Source organism: Microcebus murinus, chromosome 14, assembly GCF_040939455.1.
Source record: "Microcebus murinus isolate Inina chromosome 14, M.murinus_Inina_mat1.0, whole genome shotgun sequence".
NCBI classification, from domain to species: domain Eukaryota; kingdom Metazoa; phylum Chordata; class Mammalia; order Primates; family Cheirogaleidae; genus Microcebus; species Microcebus murinus.
Genome location: NC_134117.1, coordinates 54,724,152 through 54,748,804, shown reverse-complemented (window position 1 = coordinate 54,748,804; position 24,653 = coordinate 54,724,152). Strand labels below are relative to the sequence as shown.

At 35.5% G+C, this 24,653-nt stretch overlaps 1 protein-coding gene across 3 annotated transcripts in view; it reads left to right on the top strand.

The window, feature by feature from the left end:
• Positions 1-24,653, top strand: part of MICU1 (mitochondrial calcium uptake 1) — a 246,858-nt gene that overhangs the window by 18,567 nt on the left and 203,638 nt on the right. For 2 of the 3 annotated variants that reach the window (XM_012762546.3, XM_012762541.3), the window contains exon 2: positions 15,512-15,589. The exons of the other annotated variant lie outside the window; for it this stretch is intronic. In XM_012762546.3, the coding sequence (XP_012618000.1) occupies positions 15,555-15,589 (35 nt within the window). In that variant the 5' untranslated portion in view covers positions 15,512-15,554. The remainder of the gene's footprint in view (positions 1-15,511; positions 15,590-24,653) is intronic. 3 annotated transcript variants of the gene reach the window in all.

The window sequence follows — 24,653 nt, the reverse complement described above, 5'->3', positions numbered from 1 at the left end:
TGTTAAAGCTGTATGGAAAAAGCACATTGTATCCAAACCCACTTAGCATTACATGAATTAACTGATTAGGAAATTACAAATGAGGATATGGCTATAGGTTTACATAGACACTTTAGATTTGTTCTGTTGTATGATTAACTCAACCTAATAACAGGTTGAGTTTTATATTTTATATTATATTATTTTATATTTTATATCATATATCACATACAAATATATTTCTCCATGACTGTATATTCTTCATCAAACCTAAGCATAAAAATATACAAGTTTACCTGTTTCTTTGGGTCTTCATTTCCTTATGAGGGCTCTCATGTCACATAAAACTTACATTAAATACATTTTTATATATTTTTCTTTTTTTTTTTTTTGAGACAGGGTCTTGCTCTGTTGGCCAGGCTACAGGGCCATGACATTAGCCTGTCTCACAGCAACCTCAAACTCCTGGGCTCAAGTGATCCTCCTGCCTCAGCCTCTCTCCTAGCTAATTTTTTTTTTCTATTTTTAGTTACCCAGCTAATTTTTTTCTATTTTTAGTAGAGATGGGGTCTTGCTTTTGCTCAGGCTGGTCTCAAACTCCTGACCTCAAGCGATCCTCCCACCTTGGCCTCCTTAGAGGCCCTAGGATTACAGACGTGAGCCATGTATGTTTTTTTCTTGTCAGTCTGTCTTTTGTTATGTGGGCCTCAGCCATGAACCTAGGATAGGTGAAGAAAATATCTTTCTTCCCCTACACTTATCTAAGAAAGACTACATGAAAATACATGTACACTCTAAAGAATAATCATAAAAGTAAACTTTGTAGATACCCACCATCCGGGTACAAAATGAACATTCCTTCATCCCAGAAGTCTTCTATGTGCCCTTCCCAATCACAGCCTTCTTCTTTCCCTTGGGAGAAAAATCACCATCCTGACTTTTGGTGATAGTCATTATTATATGTTATCACCAAACAAATAATATAGTTTTGCCTGTTTTGAACTTTATGTAGATGAAATAATACTATATACAGTAGTCCCCCCTTATCTATGGGGGATATGTTCCAAAACCCTCAGTGATACCTGAAACCAAGAGTAGTATCAAACCTGATTGCCATCAGTCAGAACACGTTTGTGTTCATGTGTCTTCTACCCACAAATTTAATGCCCTTTATATTTCAACTAAGCACTTATCATACACTGTGGCCATTTACTTTTGCAATTTGAGGTGTAACAGCGAAACTAGCACAGATTTCTTTTTCCTTCTTCACAATTTCATAGATAGAACATTCATTCTTACTGTAGATCTTAGAACCTCAGCATATAATTTTTTTCTTATTAAGTGGAGGATTTTCACCTTTTCACTTAAAGGAAGCACTTTATGGCTTCTTTTTGGCATAGTTGAATTGCCAGCATTACTGTTCTTACAATCTGGAGCCTTTATTAAGTAAAATATGGGTTATTTGAACATAAGCACTATGAGATCTCGACAGTTGATCTGATGACCCAGATGACTATATAAGTGACTAATGGCCAAGCACTATATGCTGACAGCATGGATATGCTGGAAAAAGGGACGATGGAAGGACAGAGCAGCACAGTGTGAGATTTAATGTGGGTATGTTACCCATAATGGCACCCCATTTAAAACTTATGAATTGTCTATTTCTGAAAATTTCCATTTAATATTTCTGGACCATGGTTGACTGACAGCAGTGAACTTAAACTGAGGAAAGTGAAACTGCAAATGAGGGGGGGTGACGGTACTTTATGATTATATAAAATTCAAGAAAATGTTACTTTGGGAGGACGAGGCGGGTGGATTGCTGAAGGTCAGGAGTTCAAAACTAGCCTGAGCAAGAGCGAGACCCCATCTCTACTAAAAATAGAAAGAAATTAATTGAACAACTAAAAATATATAGAAAAAATTAGCCAGGCATGGTGGCACATGCCTGTAGTCCCAACTACTGGGGAGGCTGAGGAAGTAGGATTGTTTGAGCCCAGGAGTTTGAGGTTGCTGTGAGCTAGGCTGATGCCATGGCACTCTAGCCCAGGTGACAGAGTGAGACTCTGTCTCAAAAAAAAAAAAAAAATGCACAATCATCTTTAAAGGGCAGTTGTAGTGATAGCACTGGCACTACATCGGTTTCTAAAATTCTGACAAAGAGGATCCCTTCTTTCTGATCAAAGGAACTGTGGTCCCAAGAGTGTGGGGAGAATACCTATTAGGTTTTTCTTTCTCTATCCTCTAGCACAGTGATTTTCAACTGGAGCCAGTTTTGCCTCCTTGGGGACACTGAGCAACGTATGGAGACATTTTTGGTTGTCACAGTAAAAATGAGGGAGGCGGTTGCTACTAGCAACTAGTATTACCAACCAGGTAGATGGAGGAGAATAAACTTTATGTTTGAGAAGAAAAGTGAAATACGTGTAGGAGAACTTAAAGGCTTTGGCAATATTTTGGCCTTTGAGAAGTTTTGGGCGATGATGTGATATTTCTGTGATTTGTTTTCACCTTTCTATCACAGAATCACTGAATGTTAGAAAAGAATCTTGGAGACCATGTAACCTTATTCCTCTAATTTTACAGATGAGAATACTGAGTCCAGATAGTATCCAGGATTTAAATTTGAAGAGCTAAGATTTGAATTTAAGACTTCTAAGTCTATTATACTTTGTTGTTTCATACATTATTGCTCTCCTCTCTTTTTTGTGTGTTTTGGAATGCTTTCTGTTTACAAGAAGACCAGGGTGAGAGCTGCATTCTAGAGAAGGATGAATTTAAGCAATTAATTACAATATACATTGGCTTGCCAAACAGAAGCTCTGTCTGGGATTAAAGATCACGCATTTGGTGCTCTTAGAAATCTGACCATGATGATGGAACAGGAAACTCAAATTTTAGGATATATTAATAGCTCTCTTTAATCTTGAGAACTGTCAGTGAGGCTAAAAGTTCCTTGGAATGACTTTCAGGCTTATCATAAAAGAAGAAGAAAAGAAGAAAAAAGGGAGAAAAGAAAGAGAGGGATTAGGGTTGCATTTCATAGGGCTGGGTAGAATGCTCTGAGATTGCTTTTTCAGATCCTAGTATTTTTGAATAAATTTTAAGGTGGTATTATTTTAATATTTCATTGTTTAGGCTCTTCCTGTTTAGGATCTGGTCAGAATAATCTTGTCCTTTACCCATAACTACTGTCAGGATTTTCTCTTGTAACTCATTATATGTATCTGAGGAGAATATTAATGGTTATTCTTTTTTATTGATATATTTGATTATACTGATCTGAGGGTTTAGCAGAGACGGCATAAGAAGATATTTCGAAAGATAAAGTTTAAATAGCGCCTCCATCTATCTTACACAAGAGATAGATAGATTTTTTTTTTTTTTAATTTATTTTACAGATGGGCCCTCACCCTGTTGCCCAGGCTGGATACAATCATAGCTCATTGCAGCCTCCAACTCCTGGGCTCAAGTGATCTTCCTCCCTCAGCCTCCTGAGTAGCTTCGACTACAGGTGCATACCACCACACCCAGCTAATTTTTTTTTTTTTTTTTTTTTGTGGAGACAGGGTCTCACTATGTTGCCCAGGCTGTTCCCGAAGTACTGGCTTCAAATGATCCTCCTGCCTCAGTCTCCTGAGTAGCCGGGACTACAGGCACTTGCACCGTGCCCAGCTAATTACTACTATTATTATTTTTTTTAGAGACAGGGTCTCGCAATGGTACATTGGCTGCTCTTGAATTTCTGGCCTCAAGTGATCCTTGGTGTCCCAAATTGTTGGTATTACAGGAATGAGCCACCATGCTCAGCAGTTTTATACAATATTTTTGATAATTTTGTACACAAAACTAAGTTTGTATATTTTCTACACAAAAGATATACTGTAGCTAAAGGGCTATAAGGGTCTGTTTTTCCTTAGGAATACTGAATAAACTATGTCTTGTGTGCCTGCATTTTGACTGGGACCTATCACATGTGGTTAGTTGTGGAATTTTCCACTTGTGGAAACGCTCAAAAAGTTTTGGATTTTGGAGTATTTTGAATTTCACATTTTTGGATTAGGATGCTCAATCTGTAGTTACATACTGATCTGGGGAGAACTGAGAAAATAATCACTGAAATCATTTCCTGCATTCTGTGATTCATATGTGGGAGCCCAGTTGAGAATGACTGTTAGAGATATAAAAAACTAAGCAGAACTAACTTGCAGCATTAAGAGTAGCTAATGCTGGATGGGTACAGTGGCTTACACCCATAATTCCAGCACTTTGGGAGGCTGAGGCAGGAGTTCTAGGCTGCAGTGAGCTACGATCACACCACTGCACTCTATCTGGGGTGACAGAATGAGAACTCCATCTCAAAAAAAATATATAAAACTACCTTCAGGCCATGCCTCATTATGTATTAGCAGATATTCCAAAATTTGAAAAAGTCTGAAATCCAAAACACTTCTGGTCTCAAGCAGTTTGAATGAGAAATACTCAGCCTGTAGCACCATTCTAGATGCGTGGGAGAAAATTAAATCACTGCCTAATAATGTCTTAAATCTCTCATGGAACTCCTGTTGAGAAAGACCACAAGATGTCAGTGACTGTGCTTTGTTGTTAACTCTCTACCTTAGCTTATAGGGTTGAAGCAGATTGAAACTGATGAAAGGGTGCAAGTAAGGATTATGGGAATTTTTATCTATTTCATATTGTTTTGTAGAAACACTGTGAGCAGTTATGATTTAATTGAGCATTCCTCAAGGAATACGAATTATGTGTAGTCATTGTCATTAAATCTAGGTAAATGATATTTATAAATGGAAAATGTCTTACAGTAGGAAATAATTCTTAAAAAATTAATAGACTTTTTTGGGAACAGTTTTAGGTTTACAGAAAAATACTGTGCAAAAATACAGAATTCCCCCACATACCCCTTTTTCCTGCCCCCCAATTTCCCCTATTTTTAACATCTTACATTAGTATATTTGTTAAAATTGATGAGCCAATATTGATAACATCATTATTATAATAACTAAAGTCCTTAGTTTACATTTGAGTTTTCTCTGTGTTCATTCTTTCTCTTGGCTTTTTTGTTTGTTTGTTTGTTTAACATTAAATTTATTAACCATTTTTAAGGCTACAGTTCAATAGTATTAAGTATAATCACACTGAACAACAGATCTCTATAACTTTTTCATCTGGAAATAATTTTTAAAGATAAGATTGGGCCCAGTGGCTCATGGCTATAATCCTAGCACTCTGGGAGACTGAGGCAGAAGGATCACTTGAGCTCAGGAGTTTGAGATGAGCCTGAGCCAGAGCAGGACTCTGTCTCTACTAAAAATAGAAAAATTAGCCAGGCATTGTGGTGCAGGCCTGTAGTCCCAGCTACTCGGGAGGCTGAGGCAGGAGAATCACTTGAGCCCAGGAGTTTGAAGTTGCAGTGAGCTCTGATGACACCACTGCACTCTACCTTGGGTGACAGAGCAGGACTCTATCTCAAAACAAACAAACAACAAAAAAAACCCCCACTGTTCTAATATTAATATATATGAGGCTGATGAAAGTATGAATTTGTTTCCCTTTGATTTTCAAACTTTCTATAACATTAAAAAAAAATCTTCCATAGGAAAAGGAAGCTAACCAGTGATAATGTGGAAATAGATCATCTTTTCCAGAAATTGAGACATTTTCCTTTAGCGGGGCCAGAACTGCATGATATACTCCATAGGCATACTGAAATATAGCAGAAAGTTTAATGCCTACTACCACAGGAACAAGGGCTTTGCTTTTGTTATGATAGTGGTCACAAGAGTGAAAGAAGTGGTTGTGTAGATTGGTATGGATTTGATAGTAATATTAGCCAATTTTTCCAGATCCTGCCTATATTTTTGCTTATTATCTCAGCATTATTCCTCCAAATGCTGTGCTTATCTTTGATGTATGTGGTCTTATAAAATCGAAATGACATGCATTATCAATTTTTGCTCTCTGTTCTTAGATTTACACATGGAAGAATATAGAATTTCAGCTCTTTTCTTTATAAGAACAGTGTACATAAGTTTATGTGGAGCATCTTGCTGATACTCCAGTATGCTTGTATAAGTATACCATAACTAAGTCTCTTATTCTCTTTTTGATTCTTCCTCATTTTTCATTGATTCATTGTGTTTATTTTTTAATCTTATTTTATCTGGTTTATCTTTTTAACCTTTTTACTTTGAAATAATTTTAGACTCACCAAAAAGTTGCAACAATAGTACAGATTTTCCAGTACACCCTTTACCTAGGTTCCCTTAATATTATTATCTTACATGACCATAGTACAATTATTAAAATGAGGATATGAACACTGGTATATCACTGTTAACTAATCTACAGAAATAAGAAATTATTCAAATTTCACCAGTTGTCCTACTAATGTCCCTTAGTTGTGCAGAATTCAATCTAAGATTTCACATTGTGTTCAGCTATCATGTCACCTTAGTCTCCTTGAATCCGTGGCAGTTCCTCACTTGTTTGTCTTTCATGACCATGAAACTTTTGAATAGTGCTGGCTAGATATTTTTTAGGATGTCACTTAATTGAATTTGTCTGATATTTGCAGGTAATTAGATTGAGTTTGCATTTTTAGCAAGAATGCCACAGGAATAATTTTGTACTCTTCTCAGTGCATCGTATCAGGAGGTATAAAATGTGAATAATCTTAATCCTGGTGATACTAAACTTGATCATTTGTTTTAAGTTAGCTCTGCAGGGTTTCTCCTCTATAAAACTATTGTTTTTTCCTTTGAAATTAATAGGTGTCTTGTGAGGAGTTACTTTGATATTATTCATTTCTTCGGTTTACCATACTGTACTTTCACCCGTTAAATGGGTTTCATCATACTTTCACCCATTACTGTTAACGTCTGTTTTTGCCTGCAACAATCATCACTGTTGTGTTTAAAATTTTTTTTCTTTTGTACCATTTCTTCTCCTTTTTTTTGAGACAGAGTCCTACTGTATTGCCCCAGCTAGAATGCAGTGGCACATTGACAGCTCACAGCGACCTTGAACTCCTAGGCTCAAGCGATCCTCCTGTCTCAACCTCCTGAGTAGCTGGGACTACAGGCAGGTGCTACTATGCCTGGCTAATTTTTTCTATTTTTATTAGAGATGGGATCTCACTCTTGCTTAGGCTAGTCTCTAACTCCTGACCTCAAGTGATATTCCCACCTTGGTCTCCCAGAGTGCTAAGATTACAGGCATGTGCCACAGTGGCCCATTTCTTCTACACTTATTGATTGAAATTATATTGAAAGGAAGAGCTATCCCTTCTCCATTTATTTAATTATTTGATTATTTACTTATATCTGCATTAATTTAGGGATATTTATTTTAATTTATGGTTTACAATTCATTACTATCATTATTTATTCTGTTGCTCAAATTGTTCCAGATTTGGCCAGTGAGAGCTCTTTCAAGTTAACTTTTGTGGCCCTTCAACATACCCTAATCATTTAAAAAATATTACTTCCTGTACCACAAGATGTCCCAGACTCATCTCGTGGGTCCCTACCCTAGCCCTGGACTTAACCAGTTCTCTAAGAAATCCTAGTTCCCTTTATTGATGTTGAGAAACCAAGATTTGGACACTAGGTATGCTCATACATATACAGACTACATGTAGCTATATTTAGTCCTCTATCCATCTGTACTTACATTAAAAACTATGGGTTCATACTAATATCTCCAACTCAGCTCCACATGAAGAATCATAATAGCTCTTTCCCTTTGTTTATTTGTAATTTCTTTTTCTGACAGTGAGAAAATTAGATCTTATTATTCCTAATATACTTACCTATTTACTCCATCCTATTTTATACGTGAACTAATTTCAGAATTGCTGACACATACTACTCTGAAAAGTAAATTTACAAATTAGATTACAATTTTTTTTTGTCTTTAGCCTGGCACTATACAATCAAAATGCTATTTTTCAAAGTTACCTAAGTTTAATCTTTTCTTCCTCACCTCTTTTGGCAAGTTACGATATTCATTTGTAATGCGGTTCATTTGTTACTGTATTTGTAATACTGTTCATTTGTATTACACATTGGGCTCTGTTACATCCTGGTTAATTTTAATTATTAAAGTAGTTTTTGAGTATGCGAAATGTTACCATGATTTCGAGAGTTAGAGAAGTGTCCTTCCTCTGGCATCCCTTCTGCCATGTCCTAGTCTCCCCATTCTTTCCAACCTGTTCCCACCTCCCAACCCCTATAGATAGTCTTCATTAGTTGGTTTTTTAAAAAAATTGTGGCAAAATACCTGTAACACAAAGTTTTCATGTTGACCATTTTTAGGTGTATAGTTAAGTGGTATTACATACATTCATAATATACAACTGTCTCCACCATCCATCTCTGTAACTTTCATTTTGTAAAACTAAAACTCTATACTCATTAATAGTAATATCCCATTCTGTCCTTCTCCTAGCCCCTGGCAATCACCATTCTACATTGTCTGTCTATAATTATGAGTACTCTAAGTACTTCATATAAGTGCAGTCGTACAATATTTATTGTTTTGTAACTGGCTTATTATATAGCTTAGCATGATGTCCTCAAAGTTCATCACGTTGTGGCATATGTCAGAATTTCCTTCTTTTCTAAGGGTGCATACTATTCCATTGTGTGTGTGTATGTGTGTATATATATATATGTGTGTGTGTGTGTGTGCGCTTATCCATTCTTCTGTGTGTGGACACTTAGGTTGCTTCTACGTTTTAACTGTTGTGCATAATGCTGCAGTGAATGTGGGTGTGTAGAGATCCTGCTTTCATTTGTTTTGGATATATACCCAGAAGTCGAATTGCTGGATTATGTGATAATTCTATTTTTAATTTTTTGAGGAACTGCCATGCTGTGTTTCACACATCTGCATCATTTTACATTGCCATCAACAGTGCACAAGAGTTTCTTTGGTATTCACATCCTTGATAACACTTGTTATTTTCTGTTTTGTTGATAGTAGCCATCTTAATGGGTTTGAGGTAGTATCTTATTATAGTTTTGGTTTGCATCTTTCTAATGATTAGTAATATTGAGCACCTTTTCATGTGCTTATTGATCATTTGTATATCTTCTTTGGAAAAGTGTCTATTCAAGTCCCTTGCCCATTTTTGAATCTGGTGTGTGTGTTTTATTATGAGTTTTAGGAGTTCCCTATATATCCTGGATATTAATCCCTAACAGACATACAATTTGCAAATATGTTCTCCCATTCTGTATTTTACCATTTTACTCTGTTGATAATGTCTTTTGATGCACAACATTTAAAAATTTTCATAAAGTCTAATTTGTCTATTTTTTCTTTTGTTCCTTGTGCCTTTGGCGTCCTACCTAAAGAAATCATTGCCAAATTCATTATCTTGAAGCTTTTGCCCTAGATTTTCTTCTGAGGGTTTTATGGCTTTGGGTCTTACAGTAAGGTCTTTGATCCATTTTGAGTTAATTTTTGTGTTTGGTGTTAAGTAAGGGCTCAGCTTTATTCTTGTGCATGTAGATATCCAGTTTGTTCAGTACCATTTATTGAAAAGATTTTCGTTTTGCCATTGAATGGTCTTGACACCCTTGTGAAACATCATTTGATCATATACACAAGGGCTTGTTTTGGGGTTCTCTATTCTATCCTTTTGGTCTATATTTTGCCTTTATGCTAGTTCCTACTCTAGCTTTTTAGGAAGTTCTGAAATCAGAAAGTATAAGTCCACCTTTTTTATTCCTCTTTTTCAAGATTATTTTGGCTGTTCAGAGTTTCTTGAGATTCCATGTGAATTTTAAGATGAGTTTTTCTATATCTTCAAAAAAGGTCATTGGGATTTCAATAGGATTGTATTGAATCTGTAGACCACTTTGGGTGGTATTGTATCTTAACAATATTAAGTTTTCCAATGCACAGGCATGGGATTTGTTTCCATTTATTTATGTCTTCTTTAATTTCTTTCAACAATATTTTGTAGTTTTCATTGTATAAATCTTTTATCTTCTTGGTTAATTCCTAAGTATTTTATGTTTTTAAATGCTATTGCAAATGAAATTATTTTCATAATATCCTTTTTAGATTGTGTATTGCTAGTGCATAAAAATGTAGTTCATTTTTGTGTATTGAGTTTGTATCCTGCCATTTTGCTGAATTCATTTATTAGTTCTAACAGCTTTATTTGGTGGAATCTTTAGGGTTTTCTATGTATAGGATCATGTCATTTGTGAACAGAAGTAATTTTACTTCTTCCTTTCCAATTTGGATGCTTTTTGTTTTTCTTGCCTAATTGCTCTTGTTAGAGCTTTGTACTGTGTTGAATAGAAGTGGTGAAAGTGGACATCCTTGTCTTGTTTTTGATTTTAGAGGAAAAGCTTTCAATTTTTCACCATTGAATATGATGTTTGCTGTGGGTTTTTCATATATCACACTGAGATAGTTTCCTTCTATTCTCAGTTTGTTGAGTGCTTCTGTCATGAGAGAGTGTTGAATTTTGTCAAATGCTTTTACTGTATCAATTGAGATGATCATGAGGGTTTTTTCTTCATCCTGTTAATGTGGTGTATTACATTGATTGGTTTTTATATGTTGAACCATCTTTAGATTCCAGGAATAAATCCCATTTGGTCATGGTGTCTAATTATTTTATCATGCTGCTGAATTTGGTTTGTTTAGTATTTCATTGAGGATTTTTGCACCAATGTTCATAAGCGATATTGGTCTATAGTTGTCTTGTAGTATCTTTGTCTGGCTTTGATATCAAGGTAATGAATGAGTTAGGCAGTGTTTCCTCCTCTTCACTCTTCTGAAAATTTTTTAGAAGAATTGGTGTTAGTTCTTTAAATGTTTGGTAGAATTCACCAATGAAGCCATTTGGACCAGAGCTTTTCTTTGTTGGGAGAATTTTGATTACAGATTTAATCTCCTTATTAGTTAGAGGTCTGTTCAGATTTTCTTTTTTTTTTTTTTTCATGATTTAGTCATGGTAGTTTTTGTGTTATTAGGAGTTTATCCATGTCATCTAGGTTATCCGATTTGTTGGTCTACACTTATTCATAGTACTCTCTTATTTCTCTTATTTTTATTTCTGTAGAATCTGTATTCATGTTCCCACTTTCCTTTCTGATTTTAGTAATTTAAGTCTTCTCTTTTTTCTTAGTCAATCTAGCTAAAGGTGTTTTGATTTTTTTTTATCTTTTCAAAGAACCAACTTTTGATTTCATTTATATTCTCTATTGTTTTTTCTTTTCTATTTTTTATTCATCTCTGCTGTACTCTATTATTTCCTTCCTTCTGCTAGCTTTGGATTTAGTTTGTTCTTCTTTCTCTATTTCTTTAAGTTGTAAAGTTATCTTGTTAATTTGAGATCTTTCTTGTTTTTTTAATGTAAGCATTTGTAGCCATAGATTCCCCCTTAGCACTGCTTTTGCTGCTTCCCATAACTTTTGGTATGTTGTGTTTTGTGTCATTCACCTCTAAGTACTTTCTGATTTCTTCTTTGATTCATTGGTTGTTTAAGAGTGTGTGGTTAATTTTCAAAATTTTCCACTTTTGTTACTGATTTTTAACTTTATCCCCTTGTGGTCAGGAAAGCTAACTTGTAGGTTATCTGTCTTTTATTTTTATTTTTATTTTTTTTGAGACAGAGTCTCACTTTGTTGTCCAGGCTAGAGTGAGTGCCGCGGCGTCAGCCTAGTTCACAGCAACCTCAAACTCCTGGGCTCGAGCGATCCTTCTGCCTCAGCCTCCCGAGTAGCTGGGACTACAGGCATGCGCCACCATGCCCGGCTAATTTATATATATATATATCAGTTGACCAATTAATTTCTTTCTATTTATAGTAGAGACGGGGTCTTGCTCTTGCTCAGGCTGGTTTTGAACTCCTGACCTCGAGCAATCCGCCCGCCTCGGCCTCCCACACAGCTAGGATTACAGGCGTGAGCCACCGCGCCCGGCCTGTTATCTGTCTTTTAAAGTCTATTGAAACCTAATTTGTGGCCCAATTTATGGTTTATTATGCTCTTGTTGAGTAGAGTGTTCTGTATTTGTCCATTAGATCTAGTTGCTTTATTGTGTTAAGTCTTTTGTTTCCTTACTTATCTTCTGTTTGGTTGTTGTGTACATTGTTGAGAGAGGCGTATTGCAGTTTCCAGCTATTATTATAGAACTGTTTCTTTCTTTCTTTATTTCTGTGAGTTTTTGCTTCATATTTTTTGTTGGTATGTCATCAGGTAGGTAAATGTTTACAATTGTTATATCTTCCTTCTGTATTGAAACTTTTATTAATATATAATGTGTTTCACTGTCTCTTATAACCTTTTTTGATTTAAAGTCTATTTGTTTGGTATTAACATAGCCACCCTTGCTCTCTTTTGGTTACTATTTGCATGGAATGTCTTTTTCTAGCCTTTCCTGTTAAACTTACTTGTGTCTTTGGCTCTACAGTGAATCTCTTGTAGACAGTGTATAGGTGGGTCATTTTTTAAAATCCATTTTGCCAGTGTTTGTCTTTTGATTGGAGAGCTTAATCCATTTACATTTAAAGTAATTACTGATAATGAGGGACTTATTTCTGTCATTTTGCTATTTGTTTCCTATATTCCTTATAGGTTTTTTTTTTTGTTGTTGTTGTTGCTGTTGTTGTTGAGATAGGGCCTTGCTATGTTGTCCAGGCTGGCCTTGAATTCTTGGACTCAAGTAATTCCCCTGCCTCAGCCACCCAAGTAGATTGGACTAGAGGCAGGTACCACCAGGCCTGGCTATATGCCTTATAATAGGTTTTTGTCCCTCATTTCCTACATTACTATTTTGTGTTTAATGATTTTCTTAAATGAAATGTTTAATTCCTTTTTCATTTCTTTTGTATATATTCTATAGCTATTTTCTTTGTGATTACCATAGAGATTACACTTAACATCCTAAAGTTACAATACTCTAATTTGAATTTATAATAGCTTAACTTTAATAACATACACAAACCCTGCTCCTTTAACAGCTCTATCCTCACCCCTTTCTGTTGCTAATGTCACAAAATTGTATCTTTATATGTTGTGTGCTCAAAACCATAAACTAATAATTCTTTAAAATGCATTAGACTCTTAAATTACGTAGAAAACAAAGTGTGGAGTTAATATACCAAAATTACAATAGCAGTAGCTTTTAGTTTTTTTCTGAAATACATGAGTTGTTTTTACAAGTCTATCTTTGCTCCTATGGTTTTAACATTTATCAAATTTCCATATGTATTTGGGTCTGTTTCTGGTCTTTCTATGCAATTCCATTGATCCATTTTCGTATTCATAAATATCAGAATTCCCTGCTCTTAATTATAATAGCCTTATCATATGTTTTAATATTTTATAGAGCTATTCTCCTCCATCTTCCTAGGTTTTTCTTTGTTAGTATTTTTCTTACTATTTTTCCATGTTTGTTTTTCATATAAACTTGTCTAATTCCATAAGAAATAAAGCATGTTGGTATTTTTATTGAAACAATATTAAATACATAAATGAATAAGTGAGACTGGTTACATTTATGATGTTTGATTGCCTTGTCTTAAATCAAATGTAAAGATTCCATTTGAGTCTTCAGAACTGCTTAATCTTCTTTGTTGCTATTCTAATTGAGGTTTGGGCTACCATTATGTCCTTTAATGGGCTATTCTTTTTGTGTAAGAAGGCTACTGATTTTTGTATGTTAATTTCGTGATCTGTCATCTTACTGGAATTTGGTATTGAGTTAGTTTTATAATTAATTCAAGGAATTTGTTTTCAACTTGGGCTGATTTTATCCCCCAGGGACATTTTTTTTTCTTTTTCTTTTTCTTTCATCGTATTATGGGGGTACAAATATTGTTAAGGTTACATATATTGCCCTTGCCACCCCTCCCCACCACACCGTGTCAGAGCTTCAAGCGTTGCCATCCTCCAGGTGGTGCGCATCGCACTCATTATATATAAGTATACACTCATCCCCTCCACCCCCTTCCCCCAGAGACATTTGTTAATATCTAAAGGCATTTTTGGTTGTTGTAACTGGGTGGGGATTGTGCTGCTGGTATCTAGAGTATAAAAGCCAGAGATGCCACTAAACATCTTACAATGCACAGGACAGCCCCCCACAATCAAGAATTATCTCCCTTAAATGCCAATAGTGCCTTGATTTGGGAAACTGCACTTTCCAGGTATACTATCATATCATTTCCAAATAGAAATAGTTCTACTTTTCTCTACTAGTTCTTGTATCTAATTGCATTTTCTTGTTTATACTAACCAGTTCCTATTGGACTCTGTTGAACAGTGGTGGAGTAGTAGGCATTCTTGCATTATTCCTTTTTCTTAGTGGGAATGTCTCTGATATTTCTCCATTAAAGAAGATAATTGGCTTTAGGACTAAAGTATGCATTGTAGAGGAGAAAATATAAGTTTTTCTTTCCTTCATAGGTTTTTAGTCGAGATGCTCTCCAAAACAAAAGTCAGATTAACAAAAGAAAAACCAGCAGAAGTTTATTGACCCATGCTGTACCCATCATGGGGGAGAAGCCTCATTTTAAAAGTATTTTTCTCTCAAGGCAGTGGCTTAAGGACCTTGTGTAAATAATATTTAACAAAGAACCATAAATCCTGTATAGTGACAATACAAAAAAGAGCATCTTCTGGCTTCCAAAAAGCAGAAAATGTGGGAAGGTAAATGTATGGGAAGAGTAGTTTGTTGCTAGATACCCTGGTGCTATTGTCTCTGATTGATAAGCAAGCATTGTAAAGGGACCTAGCTTTAGGCAGGACAAGGCAGAAAGAGGAGGTCAAGAAGACCTTTATTTTTGTAAATTGCTGTCCTGCCTCAGCCTCTTGAGTAGCTGGGATTATAGGCATACCACTGTGCCCAGCCTGAGTAATGATTTTAAATAGCAGCTTTATTTTGGTATAATTTCCACACAATGAAGTGCACATTTTTAATGTACAATTCGGTGACATTTGACATATTTGTGCATATGTACATGAAACCATCTTCATGATCCATATGAACATTTTCATCAACCCATAAAGTTTCCTTGTACTCCTTTGCAGTCCATTCCTTTGCCTCTACCCCTAATACACCACTGTTTTGCTTTCTGTCATTATCATTGGCATTTCTTAAAATTTTATATACAAGGAATCATAATGTATGTACTTCTTTGTCTTCTCCTTTTGCTCAGCATAGCTATTTAAAAATATTTCCATGCTTTGCATGTATCAATAATTTATTCCTTTTTATTGTTGGATAGTGTTATATTGTATGGATGTACCACAGTTTGTTTATCCATTCATATACTGGTGATCCTTGGGATTGTTTCCATTTTTCCGCTCTTATAAATAAAGCTGCTGAAAACAATTGTGTACAAGTTTTTGTGGGAACACATGTTCATTTTTCTCAGGTAATTGGGGGTAGAATGACTGAGTCATATGCTAACTGTTCAACATTTTGAGGAGCTGCCAAACTGTTTTCTAAGTGGTTGTACATTTTATCTTCCCACCAGCACTGTGTGTCCCAGTTGCTCCACAGTCTTGCCAACACTTGGGATGTTCAGACTTCTACATTTTTGCCTTTCAAATGGGTGTGTATTGGCATCTCATTTTGGTTTTAATTTGCATTTCACTGATGACTGCTGTTGAACCTCTTTTTATGTATATAATTTCCATACCTTTTCCTTTTATAAAGGCAAGTGTCTGTTTAAACCTTTTGTCCATTTAGAAAATTGGATTAAGTTGTAAAAGTTCTTTACATATTCTTCAAAAAATATTTTATCAGATATATGTTTTACAGATTTTTTCCCCTATGGCTGAGATTTCATAACAACATCTTTTAAGAGCAAAAGACTTGAATTTTGATATAATCTAGTTTAATATCTTTTTCTTTTATAGTTTGCTCATTTTTTTCATTCGTTCTTGTATAATAGTTAGAAATGTTTGCCAAATGTGAGGTTACTAAGATTTTCTTCTAAGTTTTATAATTTTAGGTTTTATATTTAGGTCTATGATTTATTTCAAGTAAATTTTTACATATGGTGTGTGGTCAGGATCAAGGTTCATTGTTTGCACATGGCTATGCAATTGTTCTTTTTTTTTTTTATTTCGGCATATTATGGGGGTACAGATTTTAAGGTTTCAATAAATGCCCATTTCCCCCCCTCCCCCCAAAAATCTGAGTCTCCATCATGACCATCCCCCAGATGGTGCACATCTCACTCATTATGTATGTATATATCTGCCCCCCTCCCCCTCCCACCTGCCCAATACCCTATTACTGTAGTACCTATGTGTCCACTTAGGTGCTACTCAGTTAATACCAGTTTGCTGGAGAATATATCTGGTGCTTGTTTTTCCATTCTTGGGATACTTCACTTAGTAGTATGGGTTCCAGCTCTAACCAGGAAAATATAAGATGTGCTATATCACCATTGTTTCTTAGAGCTGAATAGTACTCCATGGTATACATATAGCACATTTTATTAATCCATTCTTGGATTGATGGGCACTTGGGCTGTTTCCACAGCCTTGCAATTATGAATTGTGCTTATGCAATTGTTCTTGCACCATTTGTTGAATGAGTTGATATTGAATTTTGAAATCTTTTCCAGCATTTGTGGAGATGATCATATGATTTTTTTCCTTAGATCTATTAATGTGATGTACCTTGTTGACAGTACTTGAAGAAATCATGCATTCCTGGAATACATTCTGCTTTGTTATGGTTTATTATCTTTAAATTTTGGTGTTAGATTCTGTTTGCTGATGTTTTATTTCATATTTTTACATGTGTTCATGAGTGTTCTTCCTACACAGTTTTTGTTTCTTTTTGTTATGTATTTATTAGGGTTAGGTATCAATGTTATATTTGATTTATAGAAGGAATTAGGAAGTCTTGCTTCATTTTGAATGTTTTGGGACTATTTTGTCTTTGAAGGTTTGTTAAAATTCCCATATGAAACCATTTGTGCTTTTTTTTTTTTTTTGAGACAGAGTCTTGCTTTGTTGCCTAGGCTAGAGTGAGTGCCGTGGCGTCAGCCTAGCTCACAGCAACCTCAAACTCCTGGGCTCAAGCGATCCTTCTGTCTCAGCCTCCCAAGTAGCTGGGACTACAGGCATGCGCCACCATGCCCGGCTAATTTTTTCTATATATATTAGTTGGCCAATTAGTTTCTTTCTATTTATAGTAGAGACGGGGTCTCGCTCTTGCTCAGGCTGGTTTCGAACTCCCGACCTCGAGCAATCCGCCCGCCTCGGCCTCCCAGAGAGCTAGGATTACAGGCGTGAGCCACCGCGCCCGGCCTATTTGTGCTTTTTTTAATGGGGTACTTCTGTAATGATTGTTTAAGCTAACCCTAACGAGGTCAATTTTGGTTATCTTTGTTTCCCTAGATAATTTCTTATTTACCTAGGTTTTTATATTCATTTGCCAACAGACTAAATAGACAACCTACAGAATGGGAGAAAATATTCACAAGCAGTACATCTGTTAAAGTGCTAATATTCAGAATCTACAAAGAACTCAAACAAACAGCAAGAAAAAGACAAACAACCCCATTAAAAAGTAGGCAAAAGACACAAACAGAAGTTTTTCAAAAGGAGATAGACAAATGGCCAACAAACATATGAAGAAATGCTCAACATCACTAATCATCAGGGAAATGCAAATTAAAACCACAATGAGATATCACCTTACCCCTATAAGAATGGGCATAATTAAAAAGTCAAAAAACAATAGATGCCAGCATGAATGCAGAGATAAATGAATGCTTATACACTGTTGCTGGGACTGCCAATTAATACAACCTCAATGGAATACAGTATGGAGATTCCTGAAAGAAATAAACACAGACTCACCATTTGACCCAGCAATTCCACTATTAGGTATCTACCCAAAGGAAAAGAAGTCATTTTGTCAAAAAGACACCTGCACTCAAATGTTCATTGCAGCACAATTCACAATGGCAAAAATGTGGAATCAACCTAGGTGCCCATCAATTCATGAGTGAACTAAGCAAATGTGGTGCACACACACCATGGAGTACTACTCATCCATAAAAAGGAATGATACAATGTCTTTTATAGCAATTTGGATGAAACTGTAACTTATCTTTAAGTGAAGTATCTCAGGAATGGAAAAACAAACACTACATGCACTCTATAATAATTGGGAGCTAATCAGTGGGTGCACACAGGTACAAAGAGATGTAAATATCATTGTAAATCAAGAAGCAGGGCAAGGTGGGGGGTAAAAACTTACCTATCAGGTATAATGAACACTATTCAGGTGATTGGCACACTAAAAGCCCCAATGTAAGCATTATATACAAGGTATCCATATAACAAAACATTTGTACCCCCTTAATATTTTGAATTAAAAAATACAGGGAAAAATTAATTTGCATAGATGTCAGCAAAGTAGTCTCATGATATTTAAACTTTCTTCTGTTTCAAAGGTTATTTGTGCTTTGTCCTCTCACCTCCTTTTCTTGATTGAGTTAGCTAATGGTTTATTTTGTTAATTTTTCTTGAAACAGGATTTTAATTTATTAGGTGTATTACTTTTGTCTTCTTGATCTCATTTATTTGGGCTTTTATTATTTCCTTATACTTCTTTTAGTTTACTTTTTTGTTTCTTTTGTGTTCTTTTGAGCCTGGAATTTAAATTTATTTATTTTCATTGTTTCAGTTTTACTGGTAGAAGTGTTAAGTTCTGTGCATTTTTTCCTTCATAACTGTTCCGTGAAGTTTTCCTTGAAACTTAAATGTTTCCAGTGGATTCTGGTAATTGGTATCTTCATTATCATTATTAAAATAAATTTTTCAAAAATCAAAATGGATCAAAGGCTTATATCTAAGACCTGAAACTATGAAACTATTGAAGAAAACATTGAGGAAATGCTCCAGGACAGTGGTCTAGTAAAAGATTTTTTTGTGTAAGACCTCAAAAGCATAGACAACCAAAGTAAAAATGAACAGATGGGATTGCAGCAATCTGAAAAGCTTCTGCCCAGCAAAGGAAACAAATTGACAGAGTGAAGAGAGAACCCACAGAGTGGTAGGAAATATTTGCAAACTACCCATCTGGCTAAGGATTAATAATGAGAATATATAAGGAGTTCAAACAACTCAATAGCAAAAAGCAAATAATCCAATTAAAACTGGGCAAAAGATCAGAATAGATATTTCTCAAAAGAAGACATACAGGTGACCAACAGGTGTATGAAAAAGTGCTCTATATCACTAATCATCAGAGAAATGCAGATCAAAAGTACGATGAAATATCATCTCACCCTAGTTAAAATGGCTTTTATCCAAAAGGCAGGCAATAATGGATGCTGGAGAGAATGCAGAGAAAGGGGAACCCTTGTATAATTTTGGTGGGAATGTAAATTGGTACAGCCACTATGGAAAACAGTATGAAGGATCCTTACAAAAACTACAAATAGAACTACCATATGATCCAGCAGTTCTGCTCGTGGGTGTGTATATATAAAAGAAAGGAAATCAATATATCAAAACGACATCTGTACTCCCAGGTTTATTGCAACACTATTCACAATGGCCAAAATATGGAATCAACCCAAGTGCCCTTCAATGGATGCATGAGTAAATAAAATGTATATATACAAAATGGAATATTATTCAGCCATAAAAAGAATGGAATCCTGTCATTTGCAGCAACATAGATGGAACTGGAGGTCATCACATTAAGTGAAATAAGCCAAGCACAAAAAGACAAATATTGTATATTCTCACTCATATGTGGAAGCTAAAAAAAAGGTGGATCCCACGAAGATAGAGAGTAGATTGGTGGTTATCAGAGATCAGGAAGGGTAGGGGGAAAAGGAGGAGGAAGAGAAATTGATTAATGGGTACAAATATATGGTTTGATAGTAGAAATAAAACCTAGTGTTAGATAAATCAGTAGGGTGACTGTAGTTTAACTGGAAGGAAAGATTTGGAATGGTTCTAGCATAAAGAAAAGACAAATATTAAGGTAATGGAAATCCCAGATACATTTATTTGATCTTTATAAATTGTATAAATGTATTAAATCATCAGTTTACCCTGAAACTATGTACATCTATTATGCATCAACAACAAAAATAATAAAATATTTATTTTCAGTTTATATTTTCTCTTCCCCTTGTTATTAATAGTTTTCTTTTTATTTCTAGGTGATAGGATCTTTTGTTATTTTTTATTTTTTTTTTTGAGACAGAGTCTCGCTTTGTTGCCCAGGCTAGAGTGAGTGCCGTGGCGTCAGCCTAGCTCACAGCAACCTCAAACTCCTGGCTCAAGCAATCCTCCTGCCTCAGCCTCCCAAGTAGCTGGGAGTACAGGCATTCGCCACCATGCCTGGCTAATTTTTTGTATATATATTAGTTGGCCAATTAATTTCTTTCTATTTATAGTAGAGACGGTGTCTCGCTCTTGCTCAGGCTGGTTTCGAACTCCTGACCTCGAGCAATCCGCCCGCCTCGGCCTCCCAGAGAGCTAGGATTACAGGCTTGAGCCACCGCGCCCGGCCGGATCTTTTGTTATTAATTGCTAGTCATATTGTTTTCAGAAAGTGTTGTTTGTAATATTTCTATTTTTTATGTTTTCCTGTGCCTAATATATAATCTACTTTTGTTAATGTTCTGTGGGCACTTGAGAAAAGGGTGTATTTTTTATTATCAGTGTGTATGCTTGGCATATATCCATAAGGTATACCTTACCAATGATCTTGTTTAGGCTATTTTTCTCCTCTTAAAATTGCAAGTTATGGAGACAGCCTTTTCAAATATGTACTTTTAAGTTCCTTGCCTTATAGTGTTTGCTCTGATCTATTGAGACATTTTCTTAAAAAAATATTTTCAGAGTTAGTGTGGATTTACTTTTACTTGTGGTGTTTTTATATTAATCGCAGGCCCCTATTGCTAGTTCTCTTCTTCATTCTCTCTCTCTCTCTCTCTCTCTCTCTCTCTTTTTTTTTTTTTTTTGAGACAAGAATTTGTCTGTTACCTTGGGCTGGGCCCTCCGGGTAGAGTGCTGCAGTGGCATCATAGTCACTGCATCCTCCAGCTCTTGGGCTCAAATGATCCTGCTGCCTCAGCCTCCCAAGTAGCTGAGACTGCAGGTGTATGCCACCACACCTGGCTAATTTTTCTATTTTTTGTAGAGACAAGGTCTCACTCTTCCTCAGGCTCATCTGGAACTCCTGACCTCAGGCGATCCTCCTGCCTCAGCTTTCCAGAGTGCTAGGATTACAGGTGTGAGCTATTGCTCCCACTGTTTTTGTTTTAAATAGACTATTTCTTTGGTTGATTTATTTTTCTTTTCTACACTTTGTTTTCTTGTGCAGTTATTTGGAAGAGGAATTTTTCATTCTTTGCTGCCTCTTCCTTCACCAGATGTAAGTTTCAGGTTTTATTATTGCAATAAAAAGGCTCTATGGTATGTGTGTATATGTGTGTGTGTGTTAAGAAAGTGAACCATGAAGGTTCTTGATAGATAAATGATAGTTTCATAGAGTATCCATAGGTGAAATACCATAGAATGTTGACCAGCTTTTTGATAGAATCCTCCTTCAACAAGAATATGCACAAAAGTTCTGTCAAGATGATTCTTGTTTCTACAAATATCATTTTATACTGTAGAGATTTCTATGACTTAACTTTCTTTTCTCATCCAGATCATTTAAAATAGCTCTTTTCGCTACTGTTGGAAAATACTCTCTTCTCTGTACATGCTTAGCTGAAGTATGAGCTTTCCTCATTTATTCTGTCAGTAATATTGAGCCATGAAAATGTATCTTTTCTGGACACAAACATTAATCTCTACTCTATATTGGCAGTCATCCTAGTGTCTTCAGTGCAGAACTTTCAGTCTGATTTGTTTCATCTAAAAGACATCTGTGGAGGTATTTTTAAAATTATTTAACATAATTAAAGTCTAATATAGTGTTATGTTTTGAGTGGTATCATAGTTTTACAGTAAAGATTATATTTCCAGTAGCTTATCCCAGTCTTCAGATGCCTATGTTATTATCTAGTAATAAAATGAGAGAGATTGCTAAGTGATGCATTCAGCCAAACTCTTTTATAAAGAATGCTTAGCTTTTTTCTACCCTAACTAAATCTTCCTGAAGGCTTTCTTGAGCCCCTTTCACTTCCCAGCCTAATGTAATTGAACCCCTGTTAATATGTTCTTATAGTCCTTACCTTTTTTCTTGCCTTGCATTATGTTTATCTGAATAGTTGTTTTATCTCCAGTGCCAAATTATAAGGTGTTTGTAGACAGAGACTATGTTTTGTTTATCTTTGTGCTTCTTGCAGTACCTTTACAATACCTTGTTCAATGAATAGCTAATGACTTGAATGAAATAATGGCATTTGGACATTTTAGATTATGTGAAATTTGGTTAAACAAATGAGACTAATATATGATGTTATCTCTTTAATAACTATTCAGGATAGCCTTGTTCCTCCAAAATGTACAAAATACTTTTACATTTTATTTTTTGATATGAACTCTTAAAGCCAGAAAAGAGTTAGAAATAAGTACCACTAGTACCCTGCATCTTCCAGAATACAATCTTAGAGTGAAGAAGGCTTTTACTGGTCCATATTGGCCAATAGTAGAGCTTGATGAGAACCTTAGGTTTCTACTCTATTCTACTTGAACAGTAATACTCGTTATTACTGTTGGTGATAATTTCAGATGCTTTAATTGGCACTGGAAATACTAAGAAGCCTGGAACATACTTTATCTCTTTAGGTTTGCAGTCTTCTTGGCAAGTTGGCATATATATATATATATATATATATATATACATATATATATATATCTTATATATATATAAAGATATATATATATTTTATATATATAAAATAAAAATGACTTAATAAGCAAGGCACTATAATAGTGGTAAAAAATATTAGTTCTATGGGAATTCAGAGGAAGAAATCAAGAGTAGCAATGCTTTTATATATCTTTTATGGATGAGGTGGGATTTCAATTGAACCTTAAGAAGGGCTGGTCCTAGAAATAGTATAGAAAATAACAGTGTTTGATATGTTACATGTCTAAGACATGCATCTATTAGTTTGGTGCAAAAGTAATTGTAGTTTTAGCGTGGTTGAAATTTGCTGTTTGATGTTGGAATACATTCTTGAATGTGGTTATGTTATATATAATTTTAATGCACATTTCTCACTTTATGTTTTGTTGCTAATGACTTATTACTTGCTGTTTATATTTATTTTAGACTATGAAAATAATGTTAGACAAAAAGCAAATTCGAGTAATTTTCTTAGTGAGTTCAAAATGGGTCATAAAGAAGCAGAGACAACTTGCAACATCAGCAATGCATTTGGCCCAAGAACTGCTAATGAACAAACAGTAGGCAGTGGTGGTTCAAGAAGTTTTGCAAAGGAGACAAGAGCCTTGAAGATGAGAAATGCAGCGGCTGGCCATTGGAAGTTGGCAACAACCCATTGAGAGCAATCATAGAAACTGATCCTCTTACAACTACATGAGAAGTTGCTGAAGAACTCAATGTTGATTATTCTATGGTTGTTTGGCATTTGAAGCAAATTGGAAAAGTGAAAAACTCAATTGAGTGGGTGCCTCATGAACTGACTGAAAATCAAAAAAAAAATCGTTGTTTTGGCCGGGCGCTGTGGCTCACGCCTGTAATCCTAGCTCTTGGGAGGCCGAGGCGGGCGGATTGCTCAAGGTCAGGAGTTCAAAACCAGCCTGAGCAAGAGCGAGACCCCGTCTCTACTATAAATAGAAAGAAATTAATTGGCCAACTGATATATATATAAAAAAAAAAAATTGGCCGGGCATGGTGGCGCATGCCTGTAGTCCCAGCTACCCGGGAGGCTGAGGCAGAAGGATCACTCGAGCCCAGGAGTTTGAGGTTGCTGTGAGCTAGGCTGACGCCACAGCACTCACTCTAGCCTGGGCAACAAAGCGAGACTCTGTCTCAAAAAAAAAAAAAAAAATCGTTGTTTTGAAGTCTTTTATTGTACACAACAATGAACCATTTCTTGATCTAATTGTGACATGCATGGAAAAGTAGATTTTATACAACAGCCAGTGATGACCAGCTCAGTGGTTGAATGAGAAGAAGCTCCAAAGCACTTCCCAAAGTCAAACTTACACCACAAAAAAGGGTCATGGTCACTGTTTGGTGTTCTGCTGCTGGACTGATCCATTACAACTTTCTGATTCCCAGCAAAACCGTTACATCTGAGAAGCAGGCTCAGCAAGTTGATGAGATACACTGAAAACTGCAGCACCTGCAGCTGGCATTGGTCAACAGAAAGGACCCAATTTTTCTTCATGGCAACTTCCAACCATACATCGCACAACCAGTACTTCAAAAGTTGATCGAATTTGACTATGAAGTTTTGCCTTATTTGCCATATTCACCTGACCTCTCGCCAAATGACTACCACTTTCTTCAAGCATCTTGACAACTTTTTGCAGGAAAAACACTTTCACAACCAGCAGAATGCAGAAAATGCTTTCCAAGAGTTTGTGGAATCCCAAAGCTTGGATTTTTACAATACAGTAACAAATAAACTTTTTTCTCACTGGCAAAAATGTGTTGATTGTAATAGTTCCTATTTTGATTATTGAAGATGTCTTTAAGCC